The sequence below is a fragment of the Anguilla rostrata genome, chromosome 8, assembly GCF_018555375.3.
Source record: "Anguilla rostrata isolate EN2019 chromosome 8, ASM1855537v3, whole genome shotgun sequence".
Taxonomy (NCBI): Eukaryota; Metazoa; Chordata; class Actinopteri; order Anguilliformes; family Anguillidae; genus Anguilla; species Anguilla rostrata.
This window is the reverse complement of record NC_057940.1, coordinates 52097747-52109897: the sequence shown is the minus strand read 5'-3', so window position 1 is coordinate 52109897 and position 12151 is coordinate 52097747. Positions and strand designations below refer to the sequence as shown.

The 12151-nt window shown below is 49.7% G+C and overlaps 1 protein-coding gene across 2 annotated transcripts in view; it reads right to left on the bottom strand.

Moving 5' to 3' along the window:
* Positions 1-5197: 5197 nt before the first annotated feature.
* The window catches only part of LOC135261983 (E3 ubiquitin-protein ligase RNF19A-like), a 37325-nt gene continuing 30371 nt past the window's right edge, over positions 5198-12151 (bottom strand). For both annotated transcript variants that reach the window (XM_064348710.1, XM_064348709.1), the window contains 5 exons: positions 11466-11580; positions 10782-10943; positions 9043-9256; positions 8150-8293; positions 5198-7282 (listed from right to left, as the gene is read on the bottom strand). In XM_064348710.1, coding sequence (XP_064204780.1) covers positions 6670-7282; positions 8150-8293; positions 9043-9256; positions 10782-10943; positions 11466-11580 — 1248 coding nt within the window. In that variant the 3' untranslated portion in view covers positions 5198-6669. The remainder of the gene's footprint in view (positions 7283-8149; positions 8294-9042; positions 9257-10781; positions 10944-11465; positions 11581-12151) is intronic.

Below are 12151 nucleotides of genomic sequence, written 5' to 3'. Positions count from 1 at the left end.
GCAGAAAGCTTGTAACACTGTGATGCCAACGAATGAGTGTTCGTTCTCATAGCAAGCGAACAACTGAAAATAAGTACAGTTTTTCAGTGACAGAGAAGTCAAGGACAATCATATTTAAAATGGTATATTTCCAAACTAAGTTTTCCGTTGAGCAGATGTATCCCGATTCAGCTTCTTCACATATTGTTCAAGAGATGTCAAATCCAATACACCAATCAGTTAATAGCATAATCCTAATTTATAAACAATTTGAACAAAACCATGTGTCTTGTGCAATGGGACAGGCTGCTTCAAAACTAAATTAAAATAGTTTATCACTTACGGCAGACCATGATTACTTTAGAGCAGTAGTAGCCAACCCTGTTCCTGCAGGTTTACAGTCCTGTAGGTTTTCACTCCAGCTCTAACAAAGCAGACCTCATTCAACAGCTAAAGATCTTGAGTTGCTGATTAGTAGAGTCTGGTGCGCCTGATTACAGTTCAAATGAAAACACACGGGATGGTAGATCTGCAGGGACAGGGTTGGGCAGCCCTGCTTAAATGGCTTTGCACTGGCATTGTAGTGTTAATGTTTTGTAGGACTTGGCTCTGAAAAACCAAGGGTTGTATTACTGTTACATAGTCAGTAGGTGGCTCTGCAGAGTATAGAACTGAAACGACTGCCCACTAACTTTAGTAAATCCACGTTGGTTTTCATTCAGTTTTCAGAAAACTTTTAGGAATAACCAGGGGAAATACCATGTTAAATATTCCTAAGTAAAGTCCTCTATGTTAACGAAACACAGTGCATATACTGTGCAAGGTGTTCCAATGAAGCAGCCAGTTACTGAAATGATAAAATGTCGTTCAGACACTTGCACTCCCATGTCTCCCGTCCTGACAGTCCACTGCCACAGTAAGCGCTGTTATTCAACAGTGCTGGCAAATGGGGAGGCTGTCACCTCACGTGCAGCACTATTCCTACAGGTAGCGTGACAGAGAAACCCCAGGAATGACGTTAGCCGGTTAGCCTGTGTTCTGGTGAAGGGGGACAGCATTACAAATTGAGTCTACCTAGGAGAGCGAAGCTTGAAGAATGTACATTCCTGTCTGCGAACAAGCATCATAAAAGACTGACTGAGGACCCGGAGGTGTCAGGATCCTCGACACGAAGCTTGGACCCCCCCCAGGGTGTCGACTGAAAACATCACCTTCCATCTCCCTCTGGGTACCGCCAGGTTATTGATCCGCTTCTCCTGTTTTCCAACATTCTGAGAAAGCCACAACCCAATGACTCAAGCTGACACCTTACCAGAAGGAGAAAAGGAGAAAGACAGGGCGGCTGCTTTTGGGGTAACGGTGTCAAAATGGAGGACGAGAGCTGCTACTAGAAAAACACCCAGAGACGAAAACCAAAACATCTGAGCAAAGCAATGGACAACCGTATAGCTAGAATAGGAAGTTCTCGGGACTGCAGTCTGTGTGAGCAGAAACACCTATGAATGTTGTTAAAGTAATCAGCTCTAAATCGTTGAGAGTGAATCTCGATTTATGCAGAGGCACCGATGACCTAAGGTGTTAAACATCTGTAAGCTAACACACAGCATGTTGCTTTGGTGCAATAATGCGCTACACTGTCACTCATCTACACGTTAACTAAAGGAGGAAGCAGAGTTGGCGGTTTTGCAAAGTTTTCTTCAGTGTGCATCTCTTTGTTCTGTTCTTCCCTCTTCTGCTAAAAAAAGAACAAAAAACCATATCCGTTCCCCATAACTGCTATGAAAAGGAGATAAAGGACAGTTATTTAAAGACTCGTAAACACTGCCGAAAGAACGCAGGGATAAAAAGGTAAATGAATAGAGGCGGGGTCACGTGTTTCTCGTACACACGCATTCTCCGAAAGGCAAGAAAAACAGCTCGAGCCGATCGCTGCTTGTGCGGCGGGTAGAGTGAACGGAACAGAATGATCGGTCTCGCTCATTCACTCGGCTCTTCTCGCTGCGTGTTTTTCCGCGCGCCCTAATTATAGCTCCCGAAGTTTTATCCGAATGAAGGATCCACACCGGCCGGGCTCCCCTGGGAGGAAACGCGTTCTTTCTCTCACACAATGGAAGGTGGAGGGCGGGCGAAGGAAGAGCTGCTCTTTAGCAGATGAGTCATTCTGCAGTTTATAACCATTCAGCTTGACGAGCAGGTGGCGAATGTATACGAACTTTAGGCGTGCAGAAAACACCGAATCTCAGACTGCGAGGATCAGGGGTAGATGTACGTATGCAGTCAAAAGTGTACTGACGAATGACTGAATTCCAGTTTAACTGGAGTTGGAGGAAGGGGACATACTTAAGTGCACACTTCAGTCACTTAACTTCACTTCATGAAGGGATGTGGGGAAGCTGGCATACGCAGACATAATTGTACATTTACTGAAACCCATTTTTGGGGGGGATTATGTACACACTTAACTGAATTTTACCAGATTTTGCAGGGGGAAAAAGGTCAACACAGTGTAAACATTGTGTTGACACACGGTGTTTGCCCACGCAGGTTGAATACATTCTCCTGCTCCACGTGTAACAGCATTGATACCAGCTGTCTCAGGTCACGGCTCACTGGCGTTTTGATACCCTCTTTCCCAGCCGATCCGCACTAGACAGAGAAAAAAGGAGAAAGCTCTGCTAGAATGAGCCTACATGACGTGCAGGGCCTGACTGCAACCCACTGGCTGCCGGTGTCATATCACAAGCCTGTTAGCACTGTTTGACCTGGCACACGCACCTGACTGTGTCCTACAGGTACTGGGTGTGTTCATACATGCATACACGAGTACAAACTGTGTGTGTGTGCATGAAAGTAAGTAAGTAAATGGTGTTGGCTCGGTGTGTGTGTGTGTATAAATGAGTAAATCATGCCACGTGTGTGTGTTTGTGTGTGACCTGGCATGCACCTGCGATTGTGTGTGTCGCCCGCTGAGCCTCCTGGTTTTCTCCCGCTCGGTGGCCAAGCTGGGAGGCCACCCGAAATGACCTGCATTAGTTTAGCACCAGGGCACAGCTCAGCCTCGATGTGTGTGACGTTTTAGTTTTTAGTTTTACAGGCATTTAGCAGACGCTCTTATCCAGAGTGACTTACATTGCATCCATTTATACAGCTGGATACATACTGGAGCAATGCAGGTTAAGTACCTTGCTCAAGGGTACAGCGGCAGTGTCCTACCGGGGAATCGAACCTATGACTTAGGTTACAAGACCAACTCCTTACCCATTATACTGATGATTACAGTCAGTGATCGTATGTAGTCTGGCAATGCTACAGTACGTCCACAACCTACCGGCAATGTGTTTTCATGATTATCAGGATCTCTGACTAGGACTGACTCCATAGACACAGATAGAACACAGATAGCCTGCCTCACTTTTTTCATACAGGCACTCTGCGGACACCTCTCTCGTCTGAAGGACCCCGTCCTCATCTCCCGCTGCTGCGCACAAGCAGGCGGGGGTCCTCGATGGGGTTACTGTAGCCACCATTATGTATAGTCCCCCCAAGGATCAGAGGCAGACGCAATCCCAGAGTTCACCTCAGACACGTCGCGCACTTCGGTTCACAACTCCACTGACCCCGGAGTCCAGCGGCACGATAAAAATCTGCTTCGCCCTCAAGAGTCACGGGTCATTACTCGATGGTAATGAGGTGCGAAGAGCTCGTCCCAAAGGTTTCAAGAGAACATGATGACACACGTCGCTGGGGTGGGGACCGGTGCGAGCACCAGCTTTCGACGTGTGCCAGAAACCTGCCAGCATTTCCTCAAAGGGGAGGAGCTACCCTACACTTCCTGCCTCTGGTTAGCTTTTTATAAATAGAGATCTCCATCTTTAGAGCTTCCGTCATACAGCAATGTGCACCGCTCTCTGATACAGAACTACCGTATCTTATTCATGAATCCAATACATTCTGAGTCAGTCATCAGTAAGCACGCATGATGTTTATTGTATGAGTCTTAAAGAAGCAAAAGCAACTTAAAAGCGAGTAGTCTTACAGCAATTCAAAGCACAATCCAGTGTATGTACTGAGGTTGATGAGAAGGTCTTCATTTCTTTAAGGGGAATTACCAATATTAAAGGTACACTCACAGGTTAAATTAAAAATATGCATTTGTTAATGCCATATAGGATAGTTCTACGAAACTACCCGATGTGGAAGTTGGTTTGACAGTGGGGGAAAGCTCACTTTGGGCTCGTGCAGATGCACTGCTTGCAAGTCAAGGCAGCGGACAGTGAAACAGGAACAGGGGCTTTATTTAGCTTCATGCGGGTCTGTGGTGAGAAAAGCACGTCGTTTCGAAAATGCACAAGATCTAACTGTTCAGATCGAAGGCGCTGCCCTGTGCAATCAGAAACGAGCTTTTCATCGTTCAGTGTGAATTCGACGGGGCCTTGGCTCCAAATATTACCATGGTAATCGGAATAGAACTTTGGCTATGTTCAGGTTCAGGGGTTTGGGCTAGCAACAGTAACCATGGCAGCAATGATATTACCTCGAAAGACCTTTACCTCAGAGTAAAAAAATCTTTTCAGAACATTCAAAGCCACAGCAGTCACTGAAATATTGTGTTCTGTACAGGAATCTTATCTGAAGCCATAGTGAATGGTGACACTTGAGTCGTGAAAACAAATCGGTCACAAACAATCACCAGGATGTCCTCTGATGTTCCAGTCGGAACATGAATCAAACCACTTGTGACTGTCCCAGTTCCTATTATTTTAACCAGCCAGAAAGGGGGGGGGGGGAGAGAATACAGGCAAACTCACAGAGCTTTTTTTATCATTTTAATTTTGAATATGCATTTACACGCATATTATAAAGAAAATTAGCAAACAAATATACAAATACCATAAGCTGTTATGCACAAATCAGAAATGATACCTGGCACTAGTAACCAAAGTATAGTAAAGAAATTGGAAATTTAAAAAGGAGAGGGGGGGGGGGGGAAACCTGCAGCTTGTGGCATTTCAGTCCAGAGTTTTCATGGAGCAGCACCAGGATCGGAACTGTAACAGGAGTAGCCTAAGCTCCAGCTCACCTGCAACCCAAACCCCCTCTGCACCTCAGTGCATCGCCAGAGGAGCTGGGATCGACAGGGCCAGTGACCAGGGCCCAGCGCAAGCGATTGTAGGCATTTTCAAAATGGCCGCCCATACATTTCTGGCGTTTTTTCCCCCCCTCCCCACTGAAGCAGCCCGAATTGGTGACGCTCAGCCCAACGAGGAGCACCTGCTGGACAGACCTTCGTCAAGGGTTTCAGGAATACGATTGGACAAGAGCCCGAGTGCTGTCTTTGGTAGGCAATTTTTAAAAATAGTAAGGTACGCGTTGCGTCGCGACCGCGGCGCGCGAACACCTAACGAGTGTCCAGACGGGACGCGGACGTTCTCAGCAAACCGCTCTCTCGTTTCGAAGACACAGAATGGAGATACAAAGAAAGAAAAGAGGTTTTCCAAGGCACCAATGAGTCAACAGATACAAAAGTCAGTCTTTTCCTGCAAGCTGAACGCTGGCGGTCGCGGTCCTAGAGACCGCTGGCAGAAGTCCCGGACCTTCGACTCCTGGGGAGAAAACCGAAGCGGCGGCCATTTCCCCCCTGATCCTGGTTCTTCAGCGACCCCCCCCCCCCCCCCCGTACTTCAGGGAGGACATATTCTCTGCTGCACGTCCGTCAGATTAAAACAATGGCTTTCTGCGAAAAGCAGAGGTCAGAGAGAGAGCCCTGCTCTACCTGTAACACCGACACCGTACCCCCGGTACCAACATGCTGTCGCCCTCGGCAACCATCCCCTAGCCCCAGTCGTGGCCCCACGGCTCCTGTGGCCCCACTCCTCCGAAACGAAGGAAGAGTCACGCCCTCACAACAACTGGATCACTTACTGAATCGTCAAGAAAAAAAAACACGCGAAAAACAGCTCTGCCCTGGTCCCTAATAAAATGCACGTATACTGAGCAGTATTTGGATCGTTTCACAATACTTGTGTCTTGGTGCAGCGCTATTGCGGAGGCTTCTGCGTGGAGGGCGGTGGCACTGCGGTGCTCCTGAACCACAGCGCCCCCCACAGGCGGACCTGAGGGGTCACCGCCAACGCCGCTACGGACTGACCGGACCGCTCCTCTCTCCCCATGTCTAAAGAAGCCCCCAAAAACGGACCCGCGCGCACGCCCCAGCCGACCGACGCTCCGGAGCGCCAAGCCACCCCCCTGAGGGTAGATACACAGCAGAGCAGACCTGCTCGAATATGGCCGTCCAGCACGTGTGCATGTGACCCCCGCTTTAAGCTGCAAGGGCCGATCTAGGCTACTGCGTATCTACGGTGGAGACCAGCTCACGGTCGGGAGACGGCTCTACGTCGCACGCATCATTTCCTGCTCGGCAGCGGACCCGTCCCAGACCACCGCCTCTCAACCGGCCCGGCCTGCACTATGGACCTACCCTGTTTCCAATCGGCACAAACCAAAGGTTCCAGTCTGAAAAGCTGGCTGGGGAAAGATAAGAATGAGAGGTGAAGTAAGATCCAGCGGCGGCCTCCTCTGACAGGAGGAGCGGGGCCCTGGGGTCGCGGAGTGAAGCTAGCGCCGAGCGCTCGCGGCGGTTAGCGGCACAGCGTGAGATCGAGTCCCTGGGCCAGCGGTGCGCGGAAGGCGCTAGATGTCCGTCTGGACGCTGGCGTTCCGGGCGGGGCTGGGCGGGCGGGACTCGGGCCGGGCGGGGCAGATGTGGCGGAGGGGCGTGGCCTCGGAGCAGGGGCAGGTCTCCAGCCGGTCGTTCTCCACCTCGGGCAGGGGGCTGACGGCGGCGGCGGGGTGGTGGGCGGGGCGGGGGGCGGGGCCGAGGGGCGTGGGGGCGGGGCCGAGGGGCGTGCGGGCGCCCTCGGCCTCGGAGCCGCTCAGCGACTCGGCCACGGACGGCACGCTGTCGCTCAGCGAGGGCGAGTCGGGCCCACTGGAGTCGCCGCTCCGCCGCCGCCGCAGCAGCCGCGCGTCCGCGTCCTCCCGCGCCTCCCGCGCCCCGCCGCCCCCCCCGCCCCGCTTCCGCAGCTTCCCCTTGCTCTTTTTCCCCGAGGAGGAGGAGGAGGACGACGAAGGCTCCTTGACCCACTTGGCCGAGCCGCGCCGGCCCTCGGCGGGGCAGCCCGAGGCGTAGGCCCCGCCCCCGCCCCGCCCGCCGCCGTCGTCCACACTGCTCCCCCCGCTGTGGTGCCGGATCTTGCCGGGCTTCGACTCGATGTCCACCTGGACCTCCATGCTGTTCCCGTCTCTGCAAACGCGCAAGAACGAGGCGTCACTGACAGCAGCTGTGGAACAGGCCCTCTGCACACAGCACTCTCAGAACCACTCATCCACTCATTATTCATTCATTCACCCATAACTCACTCATTCATTACTCACTCAGTCATTCATTACTCATTCATTATTTATTAATTCATCCATTACTCATTCATTCATTATTCTATTACTCATTCATTACTCATTCTCATTCATTATACTCTTACATTCATTCATACCTTACTCACTACTCATTCATTACTCATTAACTCATCCATTACTCATTCATTCATTACTCATGCATTAATTCATTTCTTATTAACTCATCCATTACTCACTCATTAATTACTCATTCATTAATTAATTATTAACTCATTCTCATTATCACTTCATTAATTACTCATTCATTAATTAATTATTAATTCATCTATTACTCATTCATTCATTCATTACTCATTCATTCATTCATGAATTATTAACTCATTCATTACTCACTCATTCATTCATTCATGAATTATTAACTCATTCATTACTCACTCATTCATTCATTCATTACTCATTAATTACTCATTTGCTCATTCATTACTCATTCACCGGGCGCTCAGTAAACCGCACAGTAGTTCATCGTACTGAGTGCTGATTCATTCAGCACAGTCCCAGCGTAGCAACAGCACTCTGCATGCAGTACCACACGCTTGATTTAGACACTTCCTGTCAAAGCCAAATCTATTAGCTAACAGCAATGCAGCATGCGCACACACAGACACACAGACACACACACCCACGCCCAGACACACACACGCACACTGTTCGGTTCACACACACACGCACGCGTGCACACACACACACACACACACACCTGTCCAGGGGCGTGTAGGAGTTGAGTATGGAGCCGGCCATGGCCCTGGTGCTGGCGTTGTCGCTGATGGTCCCCAGGCTGACGGTGCCTGACTCCCCGCTCAGGCTGCAGCGCTCCTTCTGAATGTCTGCCTGCACCTCCAGCCTGGGACACGCAGGGCAGAGCAGGGTATGAGTGCACGGGACACCCCCCTTTACCCCGCCCGCACACATACAGCACCCAAAATACCCCAGCCACACACGGGATACTTCCCCTTATCCCGCCCACACACATACACGACCCAAAATACCCCAGCCACACACGGGACACCCCCCCTTTACCCCGCCCACACACACACACACACACACCAAACCACACACACACAGACACCGAAATACCCCACCCACAGGGGCCACACCCGTACCCCATCCACACAGGGCCTCACCTCATTTATTTGTGTCTAAAAGGTGTGGTGCCTGTCTGTATTGGTGTGTAAACTTGTGTGTGTCTAAGAGCAGCATCACTTGTAGTGTGTGTGTGTCTGTGTGTGTGTGAACTTGTAACACTATCTTTGTGGGAACCAAATGTCCTCACAAGGATAGAAAGATGAGGAAAATTTATCTTTGTGGGGACCTTTTGCTGGTCCCCACAAGGTCAAGAGGCTGTTTTAGAGTTAGGACTTAGGGTTAGGATTACAATTAGGTTAAGGTTAGGGTTAAGGTTAGGCATGTAGAGGTTGGGGTTAGGGTTAGAGGTTACAGAATTAATGTAGTCAATGGGAAGTCCTCACAAGGTTAGCAGTATGGGACTGTGTGAGTGTGTGTGTGTGTGTGTGTGTGTGAGTGAGAGTGTGTGTGTGTGTATGTGAGTGAGAGTGTATGCGTGTACACACGCGTGTGTGAAACGGGGCCCACCTGTTGTAGCAGCCCCCCAGGGCGCTGCCGCAGAGGCTGCCGGTGATGCTGGCCCCGGCCAGCGCCATGGTGCTGGCGTTCTCGCTCAGGTTGTCGCGCATGCCGCCGATGCGCTCCATGTGGCTGCCGCTGGCGCTCAGGCTGCCCGTCAGGCCCCCCACGCTGCCCTCGCCGATGCTCGGGTTGTTCCGCGTCTCCGCCACCGAGGTGCTGTCTGAGGGGCGGGGCGGGGAGGGGAGAGGCGGGATTAGTGAGGCCTTGTATTCCGTTTGTTTAGTTAGCATTTCAGTCAGCACACTGGCAGAATATAATGTAGCCCAATGCTCTACTGTAGCCAAATGTTATAATATAGTCGAATGCTATAATGTAGCCCAATGCTCTAATGTAGCCCAATGCTATAATGTAGCCCAATGCTATAATGTAGCCCAATGCTATAATGTAGCCCAATGCTATAATGTAGCCCAGTGCTATAATGTAGCCCAATGCTCTAAGTCAGCACATCTCCATAAAGGGCCCCAGTCTGAAGCTGAGCAGAGCTGCATTAGGAGGCCAGAGCAGATGGGGTGATGGACTGAAGAACGAGTCAGAAAAACAGCAGGAGACATTCTTCTCTCGGGGCTCTTATTTAGACTGCGATCTCGGCATCTGAAATATTCCATTTGGAGCCCGGGCGGTTCTCCTTTAGGAATCAGTGAGTCACAGAAATTCTCTTCGCAGAACCTTCCCAGAGTACTCAGCAGGAAGACTGGGGAGGGGGGGGGGGGGGCAGGAGACGGTGAACAAGCAGCATCAGCAGTAGCAAGGCTGCATTAAAATTAATGTTGGTATAACAAGTAATATTGTGGAGCCCACCCCATTGCATTTGCATAGCGTGAATACTAGCAACATCCACTGTCCCTGCAGACCATCGCCCTTCCTCCCTGTAGTCCAGAGTTCCTAGTTCACTCTCATTCATTTTCAGGACCGTCCCGATATTAATAGTTTTAAAGCGCAAACTAACTACGGAGGACGATAGAAAGATAAGAATACTAACGTCAAATGGTCTATTTTTTTTTTTTTTTTAAAGCCGATGTTGGGTGTTCAAAAACTCAGGAAATGTGGTTTTGCGTGGGGCCGATGTGCATACCTACCCCTGTTGTCTATTTGCATGTTTATTTCTCAAACGCATGGTTCAAGACAATAAATGACCACTGAATGTTGAAAGGGACACATCTACGTGTAAAACCAATGGTAAGATTGTATATTTATTCCAGATTTAGTTGCAGACATTGATAGTAGAATGACATGGTATGATAACACAAGCAATCCTCTAGTTTATTTCACCTTCAGGCTTACCGTTGGCTTTATCTTGCTTCTATGACGAAATACAAATTTGGTGGCGAAAGAGTATTTTTATGAACTCCAAGATAGACATGATTGTCCAATGTGGAGCGCTAGTTGCAGATGAGACTGGGTAGGGGGTGCTTGATAAATGGACAAACTACTTCTGTCAATGGCGGCAGTTAGAAACTCCGTATTTTGCATATTGTCGTGGACTGTCTACCAATACAGCTAGAAACACAGAGTTTGTCGTTTCCACTCATAGTTTGGTTGCAGGAGCACTGAAAGTCTGAGTCGAACAATCTCAGGACGCCGATGTCCGGACCGCTAGGGGACTTGCGCGAAGGGGTTAAAGCAGAGAGAGGCTCCAGGGAACACGTGACTAAGGCAGTGCGCCGTAGCGCCGGGGGCTTCCTCACCGGTGGCCGCCGCCCCGCCGCCGGCGTTCATCTCGTTCTCGTCGTCGAACTCGATGCGCACCCCTTTGCCGTTGCCAGCCGACACGCCGCAGCCCCCGCTGCGGCACAGGGAGATGGGCACCACGCCGTACACGTACGCCAGCATGATGGGCACCCCGATACCTGCCCCAGCACACGCAGGAGAAAGCCGTCAACACACCTCACCAGCAGGGGGCACTGTGCAAGTGCTCTGTTACAAGGCGAACTGGTTGAACTTGTGGTGATACCAGGCACAACCAGCAATACTCTATTCATTCATTCTACACTGATATGCATTTCTTATGTTTATCATTATGAGCTGGTTACTGTATTTTTGTCGAGAGTTAGCCTTTCAAAGAGTAGATTTTTTAGAATGTCAGTGTTCCAGAATTCCATTGCCTTCAATTACCAGCAGTGATTGTGACATCAGCATTAGAATGTCCAGTTAAGAACATTCCAATCACAGATTTGTGATGTCATACTTGAAAGGGCAAAAATGTACAAGGACAAGCTGGGAAACAAACTTCCAGTATACTCTGCATCACTTTATAAACTCACATTTATCTTTAAAGTTCTTTGGCACCGCTCACATTACCCAATATGAGCAGGTGTTGACTGCAGGCCCTCCCATCATGCCCCTGTTCAGTGAGAAGTTCTCTGACTTACCGACAGTTACTGCAGCCACCACTGGAGACACTATTACAGACAGAGTCACGCCCCCTGCGATGATCAGGTTCCTCTTGTGCTTCGAGATGTCCTTGCCTTCATAGCGATTGTAAATCTGGGGGGGGCAAAGTCCTGTTAACCAATGCAGTGGTGCGCTACCTGTTCAAGACCACACCCCTCAAATCAGATTACAAATAGACTATTCCAGCAGTCCAGGAGCACTATAGATTCCCACAGATGCACACAAATGAATCACAAACTGTGTAGGACACACTATCTGTGATGTCATCAGGTGATGACCAAACAGATTACACATTTTCAAACACTAACTGCAGCCGACTACTCTTTCATGCTGTCATGCTTTAGTGCAAATAAATACACTTCTTTCATCTGTGCTTTAACTTCACAGCACATCAGGCTTGTGGCTCAACAACGATTCCAAGAAAACTTCTCCCTCCCGTTTATCACAGAACATCCTTATCTTCCGGCTCGCAGACCTAAAAAGGAATTTTATCTGCAGAGCAGCAGTTTGGCCACATCTAACGCGAGACGGAGAAAGGCGGAATATCTTCGTGTTGCGTTAACACCTGCAGTGCCTTTGTCCATGTTCTACGTCGAAGCTGGCGAGGCACTTCCTCTCGCTGCACATTACTGCCGGCAACGGTGTGCAGACTGCACGTAAATGC